This window comes from Oncorhynchus kisutch, linkage group LG7, assembly GCF_002021735.2.
Source record: "Oncorhynchus kisutch isolate 150728-3 linkage group LG7, Okis_V2, whole genome shotgun sequence".
Classification (NCBI taxonomy): domain Eukaryota; kingdom Metazoa; phylum Chordata; class Actinopteri; order Salmoniformes; family Salmonidae; genus Oncorhynchus; species Oncorhynchus kisutch.
Genome location: NC_034180.2, coordinates 37,434,116 through 37,458,492, shown reverse-complemented (window position 1 = coordinate 37,458,492; position 24,377 = coordinate 37,434,116). Strand labels below are relative to the sequence as shown.

The window sequence follows — 24,377 nt, the reverse complement described above, 5'->3', positions numbered from 1 at the left end:
ACAAAGAGCTCTTATAGGACCAGTGCACAAATAATAATAATCAATCATTTTGGAGAGATTGACATGCATTTTATTAATATTAGCTTTCTGTGTACATCCAACGGCCTTGTTGATAGTGCTGTTAAGAAGGCAGAGCAGCGCTTTATTATAGACAGACTTCTCCTAATCTTAGTTACTACTGCATCAATATGTTTTGACCATGACAGTTTACAATCTAGGGTTACTCAAAGCAGTTTAGTCATCTCAATTTACTCATTATTTATTACAAGATTTAGTTGAGGTTTAGTGAGTGTTTTGTTCCAAATACAATGCTTTTAGTTTTAGAAATATTTATGGCTAACTTATTCCTTGCCACCCACTCTGAAACTAACTGCAGCTCTTTGTGTTGTAGTCATTTCAGTCGCTGTAGTAGCTGACATGTATGATGTTGAGTCATCCGCATACATAGACACTCTGGCTTTACTCAAAGTCAGGGGCATGTCGTTAGTAAAAATAAAAAAAGCAAGGGGCCTGAACAGCTACCTTGGGGAATTCCTGATTCTAACTGGATTATATTTGAGAGGCTTCCATTAAAGAACACCCCCTGTGTTGTTAGACAGAACTCTTTATCCACATTATAGCAGGGGGTGTAAAGCCATAACACATACATTTTTCCAGCAGCAGACTATGATCGATAATGTCAAAAGCTGCACTGAAGTCTTACAAGACAGCCCCCACACTAATTTTATCATCAATTTCTCTCAGCCAATCATCAGTCATTTGTCTAAGTGCTGTGCTCGTTAAGTGTCCTTTCCTATAAGCATGCTGAAATTCTGTTGTCAATTTGTTTACTGTGAAATGGCATTGTATCTGGTCAAACACCATTCTTTCCAGAAGTTTAATAAGGGTTGGTAACAGGCTCATTGGTCGGCTATTTGAGCCAGTAAAGGGGGCTTTCCTATTCTTTGGTAGTGGAATGACTTTATCTTCCCTCCAGGCCTGAGGGCGCACGCTCAGTAGTAGGCTTAAATTAAAGTTGTGGCAAATAGGAGTAGCAATATCGTCTGCTATTATCCTCAGTAATTTTCCATCCAGATTGTCAGACCCCGGTGGCTTGTCATTGTTGATAGACAACAATATTTGTTTTCACCTCTTCCACACTGACTCTACGGAATTCAAAAGTTCAATTCTTGTCTTTCATAATTTTGTCCGATATACTTTGTGTGGTGTCAGCGTTTGTTGCTAGCAGTCATCCCTAAGCTTGCTTATCTTGCCAAAGAAAAGGTCATTAAAGTAGTTGGCAATATCAGTGGGCTTTGTGATGAATGAGCTATAATATTCAATGAATGAAGGAGCCGAGTTGGCTTTTTTCCCCCAAAATGTCATTTAAGGTGCCCAAAAGATTTTTGCTATCATTCTTTGTATAATTTCTTTGTTCTGCCAGACTTAATTGCCATACCTTTTGCCTCATCCCTCTCAAACATACAGTATTTCAATTCCTCATCAATCCAAGGGGATTTAACAGTTTTACAGTAATTTTCTTCATGGGTGCGTGCTTACTAGTAAATGGATTAAGTATAAATGTGTCAAGTGAATATTCTTTACATCATCAACATATGAATCACTACAAAACTTCTTGTAGGACCTCTTATAAACTATATTAGGCCCAGCCTTTGGAACTTTGGTTTTCCTAGCTATGGCTATTATATTGTGATCACTACATCCTTTGGATTTGGATACGGCTTTAAAGCAGCTTGTAGCCTAGTGGTTAGAGCATTGGACCAGTAACCGAAAGATTGCTAGATCGAATCCCCGAGCTGACAAGGTAAAAATCTGTTGTTCTGCCCCGAACAAGGCAGTTAACCCACTGTTCCTAGACCGTCATTGTAAGTAAGAATTTGTTCGTTAACTGACTTGCCTGGTTAAATGAAAATGTAAATGAAAATACATTTTAAAAAGCTAATTTCTGCAGCATTAGTAAAGATGTGATTTAAACATGTTGATGATTTATTTCCTGTGCTGTTTGTAACTACCCTGGTAGGTTGACTGACAACCTGATCCAGGTTGCAGGCACTGATTACAGTTTGAATTTTTTTCTTGAGTGGGCAGCTTGATGATAGCCAGCCAATATTTAAATCACCCTGAAAATATACTTCTCTGTTGATATCCCATACATTATCAAGCATTTCACACATATTATCCAGAATCTGACTGTTAGCACTTGATGGTCTGTAGCAGCTTCCCACAAGAATGGGCTTTAGGTGAGGCAGATGAACCTGTAGCCACATTACTTCAACAGTATTTAACATTAGATCGTTTCTAAGCTTTACAGGAATGTGGTTCTGAATATAGACCGCAACACTGCCTCCGTTGGCATTTCTGTATTTTCGGTAGATGTTATAACCATGTATTGCTACCACTGTATCATCAAAGGTACTATCTAAGTGCGTTTCAGAGATAGTCCAAATATGAATGTCATCTGTTACTTAGGCTTGTTTCTTAGGCTACATATGTTAACATGGGCTATTTTGATCACTTTTCTGGGTTGCTTGATTGTTTTGAATGATTTACTGGGTAAACATACTGGGTAGACTTACTCATGTTATTTCAGTTGGAACTGATAGTACAGGGTGAGCTGCATAAAATGGTCTTCCTACTACTGTACACCGCCTCTGCTTACAGTGTAACTCTGGTTTATAGGCTCATGATTACAGCTTACAACAGTTGTAGGATAAACAGATGTATTTGGTGCAATTAGGGGTACATAAATTAAATGACTTACATTGTGTTTGCCAATGCCCCTATGATCATGTTCATTTTATGCAGCATTATGACGACTCATTGTCACAATGGTAGGGATTAACTGAGCTGGTCTTGGATCATTTACCAGTCATTGTTTCAACACAGCCATGAAATCCGTGGACAGAGTCCAGGAGCCAAGATGATTTGGATGGACTTCGTCATTCCTGTAGAGTATCTTCTGTTTCCAGAAGTTATTAATAAAAGTGACTCCATCAGAGCTACAGTAGTCTTTTAGCCAGATGTGTAATGCCAGCAGTCTGCTGAATCTTTCACACCCGTGGCCCAACGATGGTACTGGACCTGAAATTATTGGCAGTTTTTTTTAGTCTTTTAATTCTAAAATCAGTTATTTCAAATCCATTTTCACATGTTCTGAGCTAGCCCTCCTGATGTCGTTTGACCCCACATGGACTACGACAGTGTCAGCTCCCGGCATCTGTGGAAGAATAGTCGGAAGCAGCCTTGTTATGTCCTGTACTTGTGCTCCTGTGTAGCACAGAGTTTTTGCCTTGGGGAACGAGATATTTCTCACCATAGAGCTGCCTATGATGACAGCTGGTGACGTTGAATGGGCCGCTCTCTCAGGCAGCCTCGTGGTCTGCTCCGAGGATCTGAACCCGAGGTAAAAGCAACCGGAGAGGGAGGCAGAATCGAGGACGAAGACTCAGGTACCTCCGAATCCGGGGCGGCAAAGTTGTTTCTGGTCTGTGTCCGTTCCGTGCTCAACATCTCCATGGAGACCCCCGTTGCCAGTTGAGAACAGCTCCATTCTCCAGGGAAGGGGGAGACACCTTCGGGGATGGAACCCTTCCGAGCACCGGCCAGTCGGCTGTGGAGAGCCGACATGGCGGCGAAACTTACACCAGACCAGAGCAGCGTCCTGCTACTGTGGTGGAAGAAAAATGAAAAAGTAGGTGGACGTGGGTTCCCTAGTAGATTATGTAGGTTTTCTACTTGCTTGCTAAGAATAGCTACTGAGCTACAGTAGTCCTCCGCAAGCAAGCAATGAATACGGCTGCACAGTATTGTTTCTTATTGATGGCGGTTAAGATATCGTTTAGGACCTTGAGTGTGGCTGAGTTGCATCCATAACAAAATCTGAAACCAGATTGCATAGCTGAGAAGGTGCGTTGGGATTCGAAATGGTCGGTAATCTGTTGACTTGGCTTTCGAAGTCCTTAGAAAGGTAGGGTAGGATAGATATAGGTCTGTAGCAGTTTGAGTCAAGATTGTCCCCCCCCCCTTTAAAGAGGGGAATGGCCGCAGCTGCTTTCCAATCTTCGGGAATCTCAGACGACACGAAAGAGAGTTTGCAACAATTTCGGCAGATCATTTTAGAAAGAAAGGGTCCAGAATGTCTAGCCCGGCTGACTAGTAGGGGTCCAGGTTTTGCAGCTCTTTCAGAACATCAGCTGACTGGATTTGGGAGAAGGAGAAATGGGGAAGACTTGGGCGAGTTGCTGTGGGGGTGCTGTTGACTGGGGTAGGGGTAGCCAGGTGGAAAGCATGGCCAGCCGTAGAAAAATGCTTGTTGAAATTCTCAATTATAGGGATTTATCGGTGGGGACAGAGTTTAAAAAGCTAGCCTTGGCTGTTCTAACTGCCTTGTATATTGGTCTCTAACTTCCCTGAAAGTTGCATATCACGGGGGCTGTTCGATGCTAATGCAGAACGCCATAGGATGTTTTTGTGTTGGTGAAGGGCAGTCGGGTTTGGAGAGAACCCAGGGCTATATCTGTTCCTGGTTCTAAATTTCTTGAATGGGGCATGCTTATTTAAGATGGTGAGGAAGGCTTTTAAAAAAATAACCAGGGATCCTCTACTGACGGGATGAGGTCAATATCCTTCCAGGATACACCGGCCAGGTCGATTAGAAAGGCCTGCTCGCTGAAGTGTTTCAGGGAGCATTTGACAGTGATGAGTGGAGGTCGCTTGACCGCTGACCCATTACAGATGCAGGCAATGAGGCAGTGATCGCTGAGATCTTGGTTGAAAACAGCAGAGGTGTATTTAGAGGGCAAGTTGGTTAGGATGATATCTATGAGGGTGCCCGTGTTTATGGCTTTGGGGTGGTACCTGGTAGGTTTATTGATAATTTGTGTGAGATTGACGGCAACAAGCTTAGATTGTAGGTTGGCTGGGGTGTTAAGCATGTTCCAGTTTAGGTCACCTAGCAGCACGAGCTCTGAAGATAGATGGGGGGGCAATCAGTTCACATATGGTGTCCAGAGCACAGCTGGGGGCAGAGGGTGGTCTATAGCAGGCGGCAGCGGTGAGAGACTTGTTTTTAGAGAGTTGGATTTTTAAAAGTAGAAGTTCAAATTGTTTGGGTACAGACCTGGATAGTAGGACAGAACTCTGCAGGCCATCTCTGCAGTAGATTGCCCTCTTTGGCCGTTCTATCTTGTCTGAAAATGTTGTAGTTAGGGATGGAGATTTCAGAGTTTTTGGTGGTCTTCCTAAGCCAGGATTCAGACACGGCTAGGACATCCGGGTTGGCAGATTGTGCTAAAGCAGTGAATAAAACAAACTTCTAATGTTAACATGCATGAAACCAAGGCTATTACGGTTACAGAAGTCATCAAAAGAGAGCGCCTGGGGAATAGAAGTGGAGCTAGCCACTGCAGGGCCTGGATTCACCTCTACATCACCAGAGGAGGAGTAGGATAAGGGTACGGATAAAATCTATGAGAATTGGTCGTCTAGGACGTCCGGAACAGAGAGTAAAAGGATGTTTCTGGGGGCGATAAAATAGCTTTAAGGTATAATGTACAGAGAAAGGTATGGTAGGATGTGAATACAGTGGAGGTAAACCTAGGCATTGATGATGAGAGACATATTGTCTCTAGAAACATCATTGATACCAGGTGATGTCATCGCATGTGTGGGTGGTGGAACTGAAAGGTTGGATAAGGTATAATGAGCAGGGCTAGAGGCTCTACAGTGAAATAAGCCAATAAACACTAACCAGAACGGCAATGGACAAGGCATATTGACATAAAAGAGAGATGATCACTTGGCTAAGCATAAGGGTCTAGTGAGTAGTGAGGTTGGTTGGGGTCACGGCGATTCAGACAGCTAGCCGGGCCATCGGTAACAAGCTGGCAGAGGATCGAAGTCTGTTTTTAGCCACCTCGTGCGTTTCCGTCGGTAGATTAGTTGGGTTCCGTGTGGTAGAGGGGACCAATCCAATTGGAAAAATAGATATAGTTTTTGTGACCCAAGAAAATTATCCGATAGACCTGTTCAGAAAGCAGCCGATAAGACAGCTAACGATTAGCGTGCCTCAGATGTGGGTTCAGTTAACATCGGGACGGAGGGGCCAGTTGGAGCCTTAGTCTTAACAGCATGATATGCCAAGGCAGGACACTCTGAGCACAGCCCAATTCAGAAATCTGGCAGATCTGCTTGTTGCAATTTCGATGACGCTCTCTTGTTCAGATATTGATAAGTGGACTGGAGGCAGGGCATGAATGAGATAACGAATCCGGTTGTTTGTGTCATACGTTTTGAGAAAGTACCTGCGTAATTGCGCACCCAACTCACTCAGATGCTTCACTATATCACATTTGACATTGTCCGTAAGCTTGAGTTCATTTGCACACAAAAAAATCCTACAATGATGGAAAGACCTGTGTATTGTCTTTGTTAATGCAGACCGAGAAGAGCTCCAACTTCTTAATCATAGCCTCAATTTTGTTTCGCACATTGAATATAGTTGCAGAGAGTTCCTGTAATCCTAGATTCAGATCGGCCAGTCATGTGAGAAACTCGTCATCATGCAAGCGGTCAGACAAGTGAAAATGATGGTCAGTAAACAAAACCGTAAGCTCATCTCTCAATTCAAAAAGTGTGTCAATGCTTTGCCCCTTGATAACCAGCGCGCTCTTGTATGCGAATAAGTAATTGTTTCAAAACATCTCCTGCCATGTCACTGATGCATTGTGAAACGTTGTTTGATGAAGACATTTTCTGTATAGTTTTTTGGGGCCTTTTCCCCCAGCATCATCCCTGGCAAATCCACAGCAGCAGGAAGAATTAAGTCCTCCACAATAGTATGGTGCTTTGCTTTCCTAGCCACTCAGTAGCTCACCAAGATGCTTCTAGCCCCTTCTTAATAATGGTATGTTTTGCTTTTATACATGTCTGATTACTCAAAAGTCATCTTAATTCTCACTCCAAAAACTCACGTGGCTTATTTTTCAAATTGGCATGTTTTGTTTCTAAATGTCCGCGTAAGAGTGAAGATTTCATTGAGTTGTGAGATAGTACTTTTGCACATATAACACACTGTGGCTGAGGAAAGGCACTACTCCCAATATAAGTGAACCCCAAATCAATGTAGTTCTCATCATATTTGCGCGTCTTCGAAAAACATCCCCATAGCATGATACCGCGTTCATCTGTAAAAACAATAGTACGCAAGTATAAACACCATGGGACAACACAGCCGCCATACCGCTCAGGAAGGAGAAGAGTTCTGTCTCCTAGAGATGAATGTACTTTGGTGCGAAAAGTGCAAATCAATCCCAGAACAACAGCAAAGGACCTTGTGAAGATACTGGAGGAAACCTGTACAAAAGTATCTATATCCACAGTAAAACGAGTCCTATATCGACATAACCTGAATGGCTGCTCAGCAAGGAAGAAGCCACTGCTCCAAAACTGCCATAATAAAGCCAGACTACGGTTTGCGACTGCACATGGGGACAAAGATGGTACTTTTTGGAGAAATGTCCTCTGATCTGATGATACAAAAATAGAAATGTTTGGCCATAATGACGATCATTATGTTTGGAGGAAAAAGGGGTAGGCTTGCAAGCCGAAGAACACCATCCCAACCGTGAAGCACAGGGGTGGCAACATGTTGTGGGGGTGCTTTGCTGCAGGAGGGACTGGTGCACATCACATAATTTTAGCTTGTGGAAGGCTACACAAAACATTTAACCCAAGTTAAACAATTTAAAGACGATGTTACCAAATACTAATTGAGTTTATATAAACTTCTGACCCACTGGGAATGTGATGAAATAAATAAAAGCTGAAATAAATAATTCTCTCTACTATTATTCTGACTTTTCACATTTTTAAATAAAGTGGTGATCCATAACTGACCTAAGACAGGGAATTTTTAATAGGATTTAATGTCAGGAATTGTGAACAACTGAGTTTAAATGTATTTTGTCTAAGTTGTACAGTATGTAAACTTCCGGCTTCAACTGTTGTTATTCCTCTTGTCCAGATGGGATAGGGCGGTGTGCAGAGTAATAGCGATTGAATCATCTATGGATCTATTGGGGCGGTAAGCAAATTGAAGTGTGGCAAGTAAGGTGGAGGTGATATGATCCTTGACTAGTCTCTCAAAGCACTTCATGATGACAGAGGTGAGTGCTATGGGGCAATAGTGATTTATTTCAGTTACCTTTGTTCCAGTACCCAAGAAGGCAATGGTGGCCATCTTGAAGCATGTGGGGACATGCAGGGACATGCTGGGGTAGGGAGAGATTGAATATGCCCGTAAACACACCAGCCAGCTGGTCTGCACATGCTCTGAGTATGTGGCTAGGGATGTCATCTCGACCAGCAGTCTTGCGAGGGTTAACACGATTAAATGTTTTACTCATGTCGGCCACGGTGTAGGAGAGCCCACAGTCCTTGGTAGCGGGCCGCGTCTGTGGCACGGTGTTATCCTCAAAGCATGCAAAGAATATGTTTAGCCTTTCCAGAAGCAAGACTTCAGTCTCAGCGACGTGGCTGGTTTTAATTTTGTAGACACTTGATTGTCTGTAGTCCCTGCCACATATGTCTCTGAGCCGTTGAATTACGACTCCACTTTATCTATTTTTTTTACATTTAGCATGTTTGAATGCCTTGCGGAGTGAATAAATACACTCTTTATATTCTAACATATTACCAGTCACCTTGCCATTGTTAAATGTGGTGGTTCTCGCTTTCAGTTTTGCGCGAATGCTACCATCTATCCACGGTTTCTAGTTAGGGTATGTTTTAATAGTCACAGTGGGTACTACATCTCCTATACACTTCCTTATGAACTCAGTCACTGTCTCCGTGTATGCGTCTAGATTATTTTTGCACTACCCAGACCATATCCCAGTCCACGTGATCAAAACAATCCTGAAGCATGGATTCCGATTGGTCAGACCGGCGTTGAATTGTACGAAGCACGGGCTCTTCCTGTTTGAGTTTCTGCCTATAGGACGGGAGAAGCAAAATGGATTTGTTCTCAGATTTGCCGAAAGGAGGGCAGGGGAGGGCCTTGTAAGCGTTCCGGACGTTTTGAATAGCAATGGTTGAGATTCTTAGTAGCGCGAGTAGGACAGTCAATATGTTGATAGAATTTCGGCAGCCTAGTCCTCGGTTTTGCTTTGTTAAAATTCACAGCTACAATAAATGCAGCCTCAGGATATGTGGTTTCCAGTTTGCATAAAGTCCAGTGAAGTTCTTTTGAGGGCCGTCGGTTTTGGTTTGTGGTGGGATGCAAACGGCCGTGGCGATGACCGAAGATAATTATTTTTGGAGATAATGTGGTCGGCATTCTAGGTATTCTAGGTCAGCGAACAAAATGACTTGAGTTCCTGAATGTTCCTAGAATTACACCATGATTCGTTAATCATGAAACAGACCCCTCCGCCCTTCTGCTTCCCGGAGAGATATTTATTCCTGTCTGTGCGATGTTCTGAGAATCCTGCTGGCTTTACTGACTCCGATAGAGTTTCCAGAGAAAGCCGTGTTTCCGTGAAACAAAGTATGTTACAGGTCCCATTGTCTCTAGAAAGAAATCCTTGTTCGAAGCTCATCAACTTTGCTATCCAAAGACTGAACTAATATACTCAGTAATATACTCGGAAGCGGTGGGTGGTGTGCGCGCCTCCTAAGTTGAACCAGCAGGCCACCTCGAGTGCCTCTCCTCCGCCGGCGAGGTTTTGGATCGGTCTCTGGAATAAGTTTGATTGCTCTGGGGAGAGTGAACAAAGGATCGGCTCCAGAGATGTCGTATTGCTGGTCATAATAATGGTAGTTCGCCTCTCTAATATCCAATAGTTCTTCCTGGCTGTATGTAATGACATATAACATTTTCTGAGCTAATAATGTAAAAAATTGTACATTAAAAACAAAATACTGCAAAGTCTTCTAAGAGCTAGTCGCGATGCTGCCATCTCCGTCGGCATCATGCTAGTAGCTAATGGCACATGTTCATAACATACTAATGTATGTACAGCATACAGTGAAATGTCCTTCTTTGGGATATGACCCATTCTGGTTGTTGGCCATACTTAAATGAGTGACTCAGTAAACCACAACAGTACTATTATCATTTAAGATACAAGGCATTCGCTCTGTGTCTGAACTGCTGAGGCGGATTAGAGATTGGCCGAGTGGAATTACAAATGTAACTGTTTGGAATGGAAATTGACCCCAGGTCTGTTCTCTGCTGTTGAACTTGGCGGGCTCCCTGAAACACACACACACACACCCTCCTCCATTATACTGAGAGAGGTGCTTGTGTGTCGGGATCTGTGAAATGTTGGCACTCGCTCACTTCCACAAACAGAGAGAGCTCTCTGAGAAGTAATAGCAGGAAGCCGCATGATCGGAACAGCGTTTCTCCTTTTGTTCCAGTCAACAGTGAAACAACAAAACGTCTCTCCTCACATATCTATCTTCCATAATAGCGCCGTATAGAGATGACAGCTTTATGGCTGGTGTTTTCCAGATTCCCCCTCCTGTTTCCCCAGGCAGGCAGCTCAGCTCTGTGTTCATCCTGTAGGAGTGGAGGGGTGTCTGAGCATAGCATGGACACAGGTGTTGTGTTTTATGTAAAGGATAGGATAGGATACAATACCAGCCCCCTGCATTCCCAGGGCCTGCAGAAACGGTTCTGCATCCGTTGGCACAGCAACAGGAGAACTGAGAGGCCCGTTGAGTGGGGGGGGTTCAACCTGAAGCCAACTTGAAGCCCTACTCAAACACACAAAAACACTCACAGTGAAAAGGGGGTCCATTGAAATTCACCAGTGTAAACAGCAGATCAATAGTACTGAATTGTCTGTTTAGAAGATGGCCAGGTCCTTCTCTTGAGACTTCCCTTCCTCTCTCAGGAATATTCCCGTGCCTCTCCGTGCACTTCATCTGTCACGCGCCACAGTCTGGTTAGAGGGATTTGAGCAGATGGAGAGCAGAGCAGTGAGTCGGTCAGTCTGAGGACTGGGGTGGAAAGAGCCTGATGACAGGCTCTGATGGGTCTGTGACATGCAGCAGGGCAGGATGTCAAACAGATCTGATCCGGATCCACATAGACACACACACACATGCTGCCTCCGACTCGTGTTGAATGTACTGGAGTTAACTTGTTATGGCTGCAATCCCAATACAGGGATCGATATGACAACTACCAGTGAAAATAGAGGGTGCCAAATTCAAACCACAGAAATCTCATAATTACAATTCCTAAAACATACATGTGTCTGTCTTATATAATTTTAAAGGTAATCTTGTTGTTAATCCCACCAAAGTGTCCGATTTTCAAATAGGCTTTTCTGCGAAAGCACTACAAACGATTATGTTAGGTCTCCACCAAACCACAATAAGCACAGCCATTTTCCAGCGAAATAATAGCATTCACAAAAAGCACAAATAAAGATCAAATTAATCACTAACCTTGAATTATCTTCATCAGATGACACTCATAGGACTTCATGTTATACAATACATGCATGTTTTGTTTGATAAAGTTCATATTTAAATAAAAAAATCTGAGTTTACATTGGTTTATTAGATTCACTTGTTCCAAAAACATCAAGTAATTTTGCATAACCACATCGTTTCAACAGAAATACTCATCATAAATGTAGATGATAATACAAGTTATACACATCGAATTATAGATATACCTCTCCTTAATGCAACCGCTGTGTCAGATTTCAAAAAAAGTTTACGGAAAAAGCAACACATGCAATAATCTGAGACGGCGCTCAGAACAGAAGACAAATTAGCCGCCATGTTGGAGTCAACAGAAACCAGAAAATACATGATAAATGTTTCCTTACCTTTGATGAACTTCATCAGAATGCAGTCCTAGGAATCTCAGGTCCACAATAAATGCTTCGTTTGTTTGAAAATGTCCGTTACTTATGTCCAATTCGCTACTTTGGTTAGCGCGCTTGGTAAACAATTCCAAAGTCACAAAGCGCGTCCACTATAACGTGACGAAATGTCCAAAAGTTCTGTAACAGTCAGTAGAAACATGTCAAACGATGTACTGAATCAATCTTTAGAATGTTGTTTACATATATCTTGAATAACGTTCCAACCGGAGAATTAGAATGACTTCAGATGAGCGAAGGAACGCATGTCCTTCATCTGTGAACGCGCATAGTGAATGCATGGTCAACTCGTGGAAGTGGTGACTATTTCCTGTGTCATTCGACCCCCCTTCACATGAGTCATCAGACAAAGTTCTATTGACTGTTGACATCTAGTGGAAGGCATAGGAAGTGAAAACTCATCCATATCGCGCTGTAATTTCATTGAGAGCTTGGTTGAAATTCTGCCCCCCTCCCGAAATAAACAGGAAGTGGAATTTCTCAGGTTTTTGCCTGCTATATTTGTTCTGTTATGCTCACAGACATAATTCAAACAGTTTTAGAAATTTCAGAGTTTTCTATCCAATACTACTAATAATATACATATATTAGCAACTGAGACTGAGGAGCTGGCCGTTTACAATGGGCACCTTTTCATCCAAGCTACTCAATACTGCCCCTGCAGCCATAAAAGTTAACACAGCTTCATTATATCAAATTAAGAGGCAGCTTATGGACAGATGTTGAAATGGTTTGCCCCATTTCATTTTCTTATTTTATTTCACCTTTATTTAACTAGGTAGGACAGTTGAGAACAAGTTCACATTTACAACTGTGACCTGGCCAAGATAAAGCAAAGCAGTGCGACAAAAACAACAATACAGAGTTACACATGGAATAAACAAATGTACAGTCGATAACACAATAGAAAAATCTGTATACAGTGTGTACAAATGAGGTAAGGCAATAAATAGGCCATAGTGGCGAAGTAATTACAATTTAGCAATTAACACTGGAGTGATAGATGTGCAGATGAGGATGTGCAACTAGAAATACTGGTGTGCAAAAGAGCGGAAAAAGCAAAAACAAATATGGGGATATGAAGCAGTTGGTTCGTTGGGCTATTTACAGATGGGCTGTGTACAGCTGCAGCGATCGGTAAGCTGCTCTGACCACTGATGCTTTAAAGTTAGTGAGGGAGATATAAGTCTCCAACTTCAGTGATTTTTACAATTCGTTCCAGTCATTGGCAGCAGAGAACTTGAAGGAAAGGTGCCAAAGAGGTGTTGGCTTTGGGGATGACCAGTGAGTTATACCTGCTGGAGCGCTTGCTACGGGTGGGTGTTGCTAAGGTGACCAGTGAGCTGAGATAAGGCGGGGCTTTAACTAGCAAAGACTTATAGATGACCTGGAGCCAGTGGGATTGGGGATGAATATGTAGCGAGGACCAGCCAACGAGAGCATACAGGTCGCAGTGGTGGCTGGTATAAGGGACTTAGGTGACAAAACGTATGGCACTGTGATAGACTACATCCGGTTTGCTGAGTAGAGTGTTGGAGGCTATTTTGTAAATGACATCGCCGAAGTCAGAACCGTCAAGAGTAGTGATGCTAGTCGGACAGGCGGGTTGCGGGCAGCGAACGGTTGAAAAGCATGCATTTGGCTTTACTAGCGTTTAAGAGCAGTTGGAGGTCACGGAAGGAGTGTTGTATGGCATTGAAGCTCGTTTGGAGGTTAGTTAACACAGTGTCCAAAGAAGGGCAAGATGTATACAAAATGGTGTCGTCTGCGTAGAGGTGGATCAGGGAATCGCCCACAGCAAGAGCGACATCGTTGATATATACAGAGAAAAGAGTCGGCCCGAGAATTTAACCCTGTGGTACCCCCATAGAGACTGCCAGAGGACCGGACAACAGGCCCTCTGATTTGACACACTGAACTCTATCTGAGAAGTAGTTGGTGAACCAGGCGAGGCAGTCATTTGAGAAACCAAGGCTGTTGAGTCTGCCGATAAGAATACGGTGATTGACAGAGTTGAAAGCCTTGGCCAGGTCGATGAAGACGGCTGCACAGTACTGGCTTCTTTTTTAAATTATGATATAATTTAGTACCTTGAGCGTGGCTGAGGTGCACCCGTTCCCAGCTCGAAAACCGGATTGCACAGCGGAGAAGGTATGGTGGGATTCGAAATGGTCAGTGATCTGTTTATTAACTTGGCTATCGAAGACTTTAGAAAGGCAGGGCAGGATGGATATAGGTCTATAACAGTTTGGGTCTAGAGTGTCACCCCCTTTGAAGAGGGGGATGACCGCGGCAGCTTTCCAATCTTTAGGGATCTCAGATGATACGAACGAGAGGTTGAACAGACTGGTAATAGGGGTTGCAACAATGGCTGTGGATAATTTTAGAAAGAGAGGGTCCAGATTGTCTAGCCCAGCTGATTTTGTACGTGTCCAGGTTTTGCAGCTCTTTTCAGAACATCTGTTATCTGGATTTGGGTGAAAGAGAAGCTGGGGAGGCTTGGATAAGTAGCTGCGGGGGGTGCGGGGCTGTTGGCCTGGGTTGGGGTAGCCAGGAGGAAGACATGGCCAGCTGTAGCGAAATGCTTATTGAATTGTGTGGTGGTCCGAAGACAGGATCTGCTTCGGGAAAGTCGTATTCCTAGTCGTAATGTTGCTAAGTTTACGTTGCTCTTATATCCAATAGTTTTTCCCGGGTGTATGTGATAAGATTTAAGATTTCCTGTTGTATCAATGTAAGAAATAATACATAAAAAACAAAATACTGCATAGTTTCCTAAGAACTCGAAGTGAGGCGACCATCTCTGTCGGTGCTATACTGAATCAGGGATATGGGAGGAAGTGACCTGGGAAGTGACCTGGGGATGGCCTTACCAGCTGACCACTGACCCTCCGCTTGAACTTGTGCATTCATTTCTCTTTCACACTGTCTCTGTTACCAGACACGCACGCACGCACAACCCCCAAGCCCTCCTGATTCCCTCCTTCCCTTAGGGTGTCTGCTGGTCCTCTCTCCTCCCCCAGCAGACTGGTGGGTTAGCTGGTGACTACTGCTGCTGATGAGCCAACATGTTTTCCTGAGTGGCAGGAAGCGCTCTAACACAATCAGCAGTGTTGAAAAGTGGACCATGTGAGAGGCTGAGATAAGAGCCTTGCCCGGGCCCTGGGCCCTCGGTACCCAGTACCATCTGCTTCCCTCACTGGACCTCCTCACGGTTGGTGCGGTCTGCAGTGTGCAGTTAGGGCATTTTTAAACACCATTTTCAGGTGTAAACTTAGTTCAAATCAGAGTTCAATTATTTGTTACATTGTCTTTTTATTTTCTCCATTTGGTCTGGTTGGTTTCACATTTGTCAAATGAACAAAAAATCCTAAACAAAACCAAGTGTCCATGCTAGTCATTTGATCATTTGACACATTCTCACATTAAATCCATCTATGATTATCATGAAGTATCACTTGCCCCAATATTCATATTACTTCCACTTTGGCCTTCGCACAACATCGGGGATAATAGCCGCTCTGTGACATGAATAGGCTATACAGTAACCTACTGTATATCCCTGGCATAGCAGCCATCTCCCCTAATCTGAATCGGTTGCGCTCATACATGCTCTGTTATACTCTGAATGTTTCAGAGATATCAGGTTATGCTACTGTGTGCATTTCATTAAATGCTCGCAGTCAAACAACCAATAATACTACACATCTCTAGTTATTTTCCTGTGTTTGGTACCGACTGCATTCTAACCTGCAGCGAACCACACCATGGTACGAATGGAATCTGACCCAGACCACCCTTTTTGAGGGAACCACACCATGGTACGAATGGAATCTGACCCAGACCACCCTTTTTGAGCGAACCACACCATGGTACGAATGGAATCTGACCCAGACCACCCTTTTTGAGCGAACCACACCATGGTACGAATGGAATCTGACCCAGACCACCCTTTTTGAGGGAACCACGGTGTGTTGTTTATTGGGCTCCAATTGAGGATGGTGTTCACACCAGTCCAAACAAACCAAACTAAGGGGGGAAAGGCACCAGAGTTAGAAAAAAAAACATTCCACTCCAAACTAATTGGGTTTGAAAGCCCCCTTTAAAGTGTGTGATTAGTCTTCCTAATAGCCCTTGGGATTTTTAACTCAAGGTTATTAGGCCTGTAAGCTATTCAGGTGAACAGTAGCTTGAAGGGCTAGGCTAGTTAAAATGCTCAGCAATTTTTCTGGCTCAATACTGGGGCTGTGATTTCTAGATCTGGCCCTGATTTTTTTGTCTTGTAAGATATTGATGGGCTGCGTGTGTGCGTGTGTTTAAGTGTGACAGGGTGGTATGAACTAAAAGCAGTGTGGGATTAGCTCAGTGACTGTCTGCACCAGCACCAGCATGACAGATACTATCAAGAGGTGTTAGAGAAAGAATATATAATGTAGTGTTGCCTCTGGGAGAGAGGGATATTGAGATATAGAGAGAGAGGTGTTGCAGGGGCTTGGCTTGTATTAAACAAGCGTAGTGCATTAGGGTCTTGTTACAAGCTGATACACACACACCGACCCCACATACACACTGAAAATAAAAAATTTGGGTGGCAGACTTGAAGGGCCATTTTGTATCCTACTCACTGAGACTGGGCTGGATCAATCAAATTCAATCAATAAAATCAGCAGATGTCAAAAGTGTGTATGAGAGCCATCAGCTCCATCTGAGCCATACCCATTAGAGAGGGAGAAATACACAGTACACAAGCTCACACATCACTCTCATCACAGATCATGCACTCAATGAATCACAACATTTCAAAAGTGCTTAGTGTGCCGGTGAACGTGTGCAGGATATGGTATTATGTAGTGATAATATTATTTTTAATCATATAGTTTTGACTCGCAATAGTATTTTTGCGCTAGTTGGCTGTACCTGCACCAAAACTCTGATATTTTTCCTTCCTAGCTTGTTCTCCACCTTCTTTTTAAATAGGAAGGCAATTTGTTTTCAGCACTTGTATTTCCATGACTGATCAAAGCTAGTTTTCTAGCTCTCTCTTGTCCCTCTGCAGCAGACATATGGTGAGCAATATGTTTGTAACATCAAATCACAGTATCGAATAGCAATCGTGAGAATCGCATACATATCGTACCGGCACCAAAGTATCGTGTTATTATCGTATCATGAGGTCCCTGGCAATTCCCAGCACTAGTATTATGTTAGTAAGTAAGTGTTAATGGAGTCTGAATGAAATGTCCCTCCTATTTGACCCGTAATCCAGCCTTATTAAGAGGATTGTGTTCTTAAAAAAAAGATGACACTTTTTTTTGAAGGAGACTTGCCTTGTTGTTTTTGGCACAGCGTTAAGGGCAGTTACAGTGCCTTGCGAAAGTATTCGGCCCCCTTGAACTTTGCGACCTTTTGCCACATTTCAGGCTTCAAACATAAAGATATAAAACTGTATTTTTTTGTGAAGAATCAACAACAAGTGGGACACAATCATGAAGTGGAACGACATTTATTGGATATTTCAAACTTTTTTAACAAATCAAAAACTGAAAAATTGGGCGTGCAAAATTATTCTGCCCCCTTAAGTTAATACTTTGTAGCGCCACCTTTTGCTGCGATAACAGCTGTAAGTCGCTTGGGGTATGTCTCTATCAGTTTTGCACATCGAGAGACTGACATTTTTTCCCATTCCTCCTTGCAAAACAGCTCGAGCTCAGTGAGGTTGGATGGAGAGCATTTGTGAACAGCAGTTTTCAGTTCTTTCCACAGATTCTCGATTGCATTCAGGTCTGGACTTTGACTTGGCCATTCTAACACCTGGATATGTTTATTTTTGAACCATTCCATTGTAGATTTTGCTTTATGTTTTGGATCATTGTCTTGTTGGAAGACAAATCTCCGTCCCAGTCTCAGGTCTTTTGCAGACTCCATCAGGTTTTCTTCCAGAATGGTCCTGTATTTGGCTCCATCCATCTTCCCATCAATTTTAACCATCTTCCCTGTCCCTGCTGAAGAAAAGCAGGCCCAAACCATGATGCTGCCACCACCATGTTTGACAGTGGGGATGGTGTGTTCAGGGTGATGCGCTGTGTTGCTTTTACGCCAAACATAAAGTTTTGCATTGTTGCCAAAAAGTTCAATTTTGGTTTCATCTGACCAGAGCACCTTCTTCCACATGTTTGGTGTGTCTCCCAGGTGGCTTGTGGCAAACTTTAAACAACACTTTTTATGGATATCTTTAAGAAATGGCTTTCTTCTTGCCACTCTTCCATAAAGGCCAGATTTGTGCAATATACGACTGATTGTAGTCCTATGGACAGAGTCTCCCACCTCAGCTGTAGATCTCTGCAGTTCATCCAGAGTGATCATGGGCCTCTTGGCTGCATCTCTGAACAGTCTTCTCCTTGTATGAGCTGAAAGTTTAGAGGGACGGCCAGGTCTTGGTAGATTTGCAGTGGTCTGATACTCCTTCCATTTCAATATTATCGCTTGCACAGTGCTCTTTGGGATGTTTAAAGCTTGGGAAATCTTTTTGTATCCAAATCCGTCTTTAAACTTCTTCACAACAGTATCTCGGACCTGCTTGGTGTGTTCCTTGGATTGTATTTATCATCATTAGTCATTTAGGTCAACATTGGATCATTCAGAGATCCTCACTGAACTTCTGGAGAGAGTTTGCTGCACTGAAAGTAAAGGGGCTGAATAATTTTGCGCGCCCAATTTTTCAGTTTTTGATTTGTTAAAAAAGTTTGAAATATCCAATAAATGTCGTTCCACTTCATGATTGTGTCCCACTTGTTGTTGATTCTTCACAAAAAAATACAGTTTTATATCTTTGTTTGAAGCCTGAAATGTCGCAAAGTTCAAGGGGGCTGAATACTTTCGCAAGGCACTGTACATTTCAGTGTTCAGGTGCTACTGTGTGTTCTGCTGCCAATATCTATACTTTCGGGAATACTGCAGTATGATGGCATTGTTGTTTATTATGGTTTATATTTAGCCTTGCGTTGCACATATTGCATTGCATGTGGTGCTGCAATTCCACTCGGTTGCAGACGCTTGTGATGAATGTACCAATACCAGACTTATTCAATATTCAGATTCAATCAGATCAGAGCTGCAATCAGATTAACCTGAGAACAAAGGACGAGACCAGCTCCTGTCTCATCCAGGTCCATGTATTCTATTATGGCCGTTGTTATTTGCCTTTAACTGTGGGCGAGATCCATGGAACACAAGTTCAAATGTTATTACGGGGGGGGATGTATGATTCTTCATTGTATCTCTGCTTTAATCTGTGGGCTAACATAAATCACCAGACAGACTGGCATTGTCCCACGGTGGTTGGTTGGATACAAATGCCAGCCATCCGCCCGAGCCAATTACTGGAGACTATCTGGGCTGTGTTTGGTCCCCATCCAGTTGGCTGGTGGTGAAAGAGGGTGTATTGAACAGAACTGAGGCAAAGGAGAGACCGAACAGAAGGTGAATCTTAATTGCTCAATTAGGGGGAAGAAGTCTGCCCCTGTTAAATGTTCTCATCATAGGGGACATGGCATGGAAGAGAAAGGTTTTGTGATTGATACCAAGCCTGATTCTGGATTGACATTCTAATAGGGAAATAATGACTGCCGTAAATGTGCTTTTTAGTCATCTTTGTCACTTGTTGAACTACCATTCATGTTTAGCATGCCAACAAATACAACACAGATGGGGAGGGGGGTGTATTTTTGGGTTGTTTTTTCTTATTAGTTAAGTGCTGACCTCACCATAATGTAAAAGCACTTAGCCATGTGTCGTGTGAGCTGTGGTGTTAATGATGTGAGATGATCTGTTATGGAGATGGAGTGCAATAGGTTCAAGGCCAGGTCGAGATTGGTTGGGATTGGGAGTCCCATAGAGTGGCACACAATTGGCCCAGCGTCGTCTGGGTTTGGCCGGGGTAGGCTGTCATTGTAAATAAGAATTTGTTCTTAACTGACTTGCCTAGTTAAATAAAGGTTCAATAAATAAAAAGTAAAGAGGAAACCGGGCCAGCAGTCGCATACACGTACGCAGGTCAGCACTTTTAACTAATCGGAAAAACAACCCGAAAATAACCCATCTTTGAAACAATGTGTTATACAAAGGATTGGAGAGAAGACTAAATAATATGGTTGTTCTAGATTCTGTAATTGGACACGGCTTATGCGAATGAAGTCACTTTGACATAATGTGTCATGGCGCTCCTCTCCCCATAGACACTGGCCTACATTTGAATTCTATGGTTCTGCCCTCCCCTGTACCTCACTATCTCCCTGCTCATCAGTGAGGCTCCTGGGGATTCCATTCTCCTTTCAGCCGTGTGCATGTCTCCCCCTTAGATCTGCTGAGGACCACAGTTGAATGATCTACACCATTTAAACAGACAGCATCATCCTCATCTATGGATTTAACTGCTTTCTTCAGAACATGTTAGCTTGATTTATAGATGACGTTTTTCCTCACAAAGTCCTTGGTGTGCTGTTATGTAAATCCTCGTGTCCATTGAGTTACCACTAAGGATGCTTGAGCTATATGATTATGTATGACACCATATGTTTGATTGAGACATGAAGAATTATGGATAATTGGCTCACTGGAATTTAGTTTTCATTTTTAATGCTGTAATGGCAGCCTTTTAAAAATTTTCCCAGTTTCACTAAACAATAATCCTTTTTGTTTTGTTCGTCTGGGTAGTTGAAATTGATCTGACTGTGCTTCTGTCTGTTTCCTTGCAGATATCTTTGAGAAGAGTGAATTGAAGACCTTCTTCGAAAGCAACTGTTCTCAGATTTATTTTATCTTCTATGAAAATTTCATTACACTGGAAAGTAACTTAAAGCAAAAAGGTAAGTAAGAGTGTGCTGCCTGTGTGTCTGTTTAAAACTGTGCCCATGGCTACTACTCCAGTAACCAACCCTCAGTAGTAGGGTGTATAATTAGCTGGGTAATGGTTTTTCACCTCGTTCAGAGCCGGTGTCATGTTCAATCCTGCAGGGGTTGTAGTTTTCATTCCAACTACTTCCCTTAGCTGTTCAATACCAATTAGATGAACATAAATTCAGATCTATTATTGCATTGCAGCAGTGAAATGCAGTGGCATGTAGGGAAGCCAGGCTTCCCCAAACATTTAAGCTAGGCTTCCTCCCAAAAATTATAAATAAATAAAAAACATATTTTAGTCTCTCTGTGTTTCACACATTTCCTCCAATTTGCAAGAGGCTGAGGTCGACCGATATCATCGGCGAAACAGCGCCCCTCTGTCTCAGTATGTGTAGCCCAACTATCTGATGCTGTCTGGTCAAAAAGAGTATGACATTGTTGCAACCCGTAGCATTGAATGCAAGGGAAGCCAGCGAGCATTTGGCCTCCCTTGATTAAAAAACATTGCGTAAATTGCGTGAGCTCAACTGTGAATGGTCCTGACGCTCCACTGAAAAAGTTGCAAGGGAAGGACAGGTAGCCTAAAACAACAAACTAAAGCGTATACTGTATGACAGAGTCAGACAGTTCAGGCAATATGAAAGCGGAGGATGTCATTGCTGGCTTTTCTCTACAAGTAGGGTGAGGTTTTTTTATATGTATTTTTTTACTTTTAGTTACACACACACACACACACACACACACACACACACACACACACACACACACACACACACACACACACACACACACACACACACACACACACACACACACACACACACACACACACACACACACAAAATCAGTACCATCAACAGCCACATCATATTTAGCTTACGTTGGACAAAATATTTGTTGTTATATTTTAGTTGTCACTGTATTAGATGTATAGGTGATTAGATGATGTTGAAATGGTTCTTGGTGGAGGCAGCGCCTGTTTACTTTGCGACTTGCGGTAACGCTCCTTAATTTGAAATCAATAGTTTACTAGTCCGAAAATGTCGGAAACATTAACTTGCTTGACCATGCTGTAGGCCATGTTCTGTTTGTTACATGCAATATGTTCTGTGGACTTGTGGGCCGGACAGATGTGGACCGGACAGATGTTGCTCTCCAGTTTTGTGATGAAACAATGGTGTGATTGAATTTATTCTGCCACTGTGTGGAAAGGCATATGAACTAACAGGTTATAGAGCAAACAACACAATTATCACAACACATAGATTAGAGGTCGACCGATTTATGCTTTTTCAATGCCGATAGCAAATTATTGGAGGACCAAAAAAAGCCGATACCGATTAATCATCCGTAAAAAAAAAAAGTGTATTTTTTAATATATATTTTTTATATTATGTATATATTTGTAATGATGACAATCACAACAATACTGAATGAACACTTTGATTTTAACATAATATAATACATCAAATCAATTTAGTCTCAAATAAATAATCAAACATGTTCAATTTGGTTTAAATAATGCAAAAACCAAGTGTTGAAGAAAGTAAAAGTGCAATATTGCCATGTAAGAAAGCTGCCGTTTCAGTTCCTTGCTCAGAACATGAGAACATATGAAAGCTGGTGGTTCCTTTTAACATGAGTCTTCAATATTCCCAGGTAGAAGTTTTAGGTTGTAGTTATTATAGGAATTATAGGACTATTTCTCTCTATGCCATTTGTATTTCATATAACTTTGACTGTTGGATGTTCTTATAGGCACTATAGTATTGCCAGCCTAATCTCGGGAGTTGATAGCCTTGAAGTCATAAACAGCGCAATGCTTGAAGCACAGAGAAGAGCTGCTGGCAAATGCAGGAAAGTGCTGTTTGAAGGAATGCTTACGAGCCTGCTGCTGGCTACCACCGCTCAGTCAGACTGCTCTATCACATGTCAAATCATAGACTTAATTATAATATAATAACACACAGAAATACGAGCCTTAGGTCATTAATATGGTCAAATCCGGAAACGATCATTTTGAAAACAAAATGTTTATTCTTTCAGTAAAATATGGAACCGTTCTGTATTTTATCTAATGGGTGGCATCCCCAAGTCAAAATATTTCTGTTACATTGCACAACCTTCAATGTTATGTCGTAATTATGTACAATTCTGGCAAATGATTTACGGTCTTTGTTAGGAAGAAATGGTCTTCACACAGTTTGCGACGAGTCAGGCGGCCCAAACTGCTGCATATACCCTGACTCTGCTTGCACTGAACGCAAGAGAAGTGACACAATTTCCCTAGTTAAAAGAAATTCATGTTAGCAGGCAATATTAACTAAATATGCAGGTTTAAAAATATATACTTGTGTATTCATTTCAATAAAGGCATTGGTGTTTATAGTTAGGTACACATTGGTGCAATGACAGTGCTTTTTTTTTTGAATGCGCTTGTTAAATCACCCGTTTGGCGGAGTAGGCTTTGATTCGATGATCAATTAACAGGCACCGCATCGATTATATGCAACGCAGGACAAGCTAGATAAACTAGTAATATCATCAACCATGTGTAATTAACTAGTGATTATGTTAAGATTGATTGATTGTTTTTTATAAGATAAGTTTAATGCTAGCTAGCAACTTACCTTGGCTCCTTGCTGCACTCGTGTAACAGGTGGTCCAAAAATGCTAATTACCGATTGTTATGAAAACTTCAAATCGGCCCTAATTAATCAGCCATTCAGATTAATTGGTTGACCTCTAACATAGATTGTAATATGGCTTGTTTACCACTGGCTTGGCTTCTCCGGTGATTTTGCCCACGCACCGCTACTGGTGAAATTATTTAAGTGTGCAACTAAAGAATGATCAGTGATTTGGGGCCATTCAGAGGGGGGAAAGAGTACTAGCACGATGAGGTGTAAAACCTCAGAGTAATGTACTACATTATCAAATTAATTTGTGGGGAAAAATAGGAATATCATTATTTTAGGGTTTAGAGTCGTTCGTTTCATGAATTCACATGTTTTGAAATCTTCTGTCACTGCTATAAAATATAGGACTATGTCTACACAATGGATTGTGGCAGAGTAGAAAGCGTGGAAATATTGCTGGGGGCCAGGCCTAATAGAAGAACCTAGAAAGTGCATCACAGCAGTCTCAGATTTCCCAGAACCCTCTCCTTCTCACAACAGTCTTGTCAATACCAGCCACACTTACTGAGGCACTCTTCCTTCAGTGAAGAAATAGATTTAGTACAGGATTTCTGAGACAGAGACATGTACTCTAGGTAAATACATTCAGAGAGGAGGAGAGTAGAACAAAAAAGAGCTTGATCTTGCCCGTTATCGAACCCAGAGAAAATGGACTGCATTTACCTACCAGGGGGGCAAGGTGGAGCTACACGTCAATACTACCATATTGCTTATAGCCTACCTATCCTGTTCTTTCAGATCTACACAAGTGCTTGGAGGGTAGGGCACAGCCAGGGCTTGTTTTTGAACCAGACTTCTCTCCCCCCTGCTGTCTGTCTGTCTGTTAATGCATAGGCTCTGTAATGTAATCCTCTCCCCAAGTCCCCTTCCTGCA

At 42.4% G+C, this 24,377-nt stretch overlaps 1 protein-coding gene across 6 annotated transcripts in view; it reads left to right on the top strand.

The window, feature by feature from the left end:
• Positions 1 to 24,377, top strand: part of LOC109893775 (ral GTPase-activating protein subunit alpha-2-like) — a 204,267-nt gene that overhangs the window by 30,212 nt on the left and 149,678 nt on the right. For all 6 annotated transcript variants that reach the window (XR_004210648.1, XM_031829051.1, XM_031829054.1 and 3 more), the window contains exon 2: positions 20,660 to 20,770. Coding sequence is in view for 5 of the 6 variants with exons in the window: in XM_031829051.1 (XP_031684911.1) it covers positions 20,660 to 20,770 (111 nt within the window). In the remaining variant the exon portion in view is untranslated. The remainder of the gene's footprint in view (positions 1 to 20,659; positions 20,771 to 24,377) is intronic.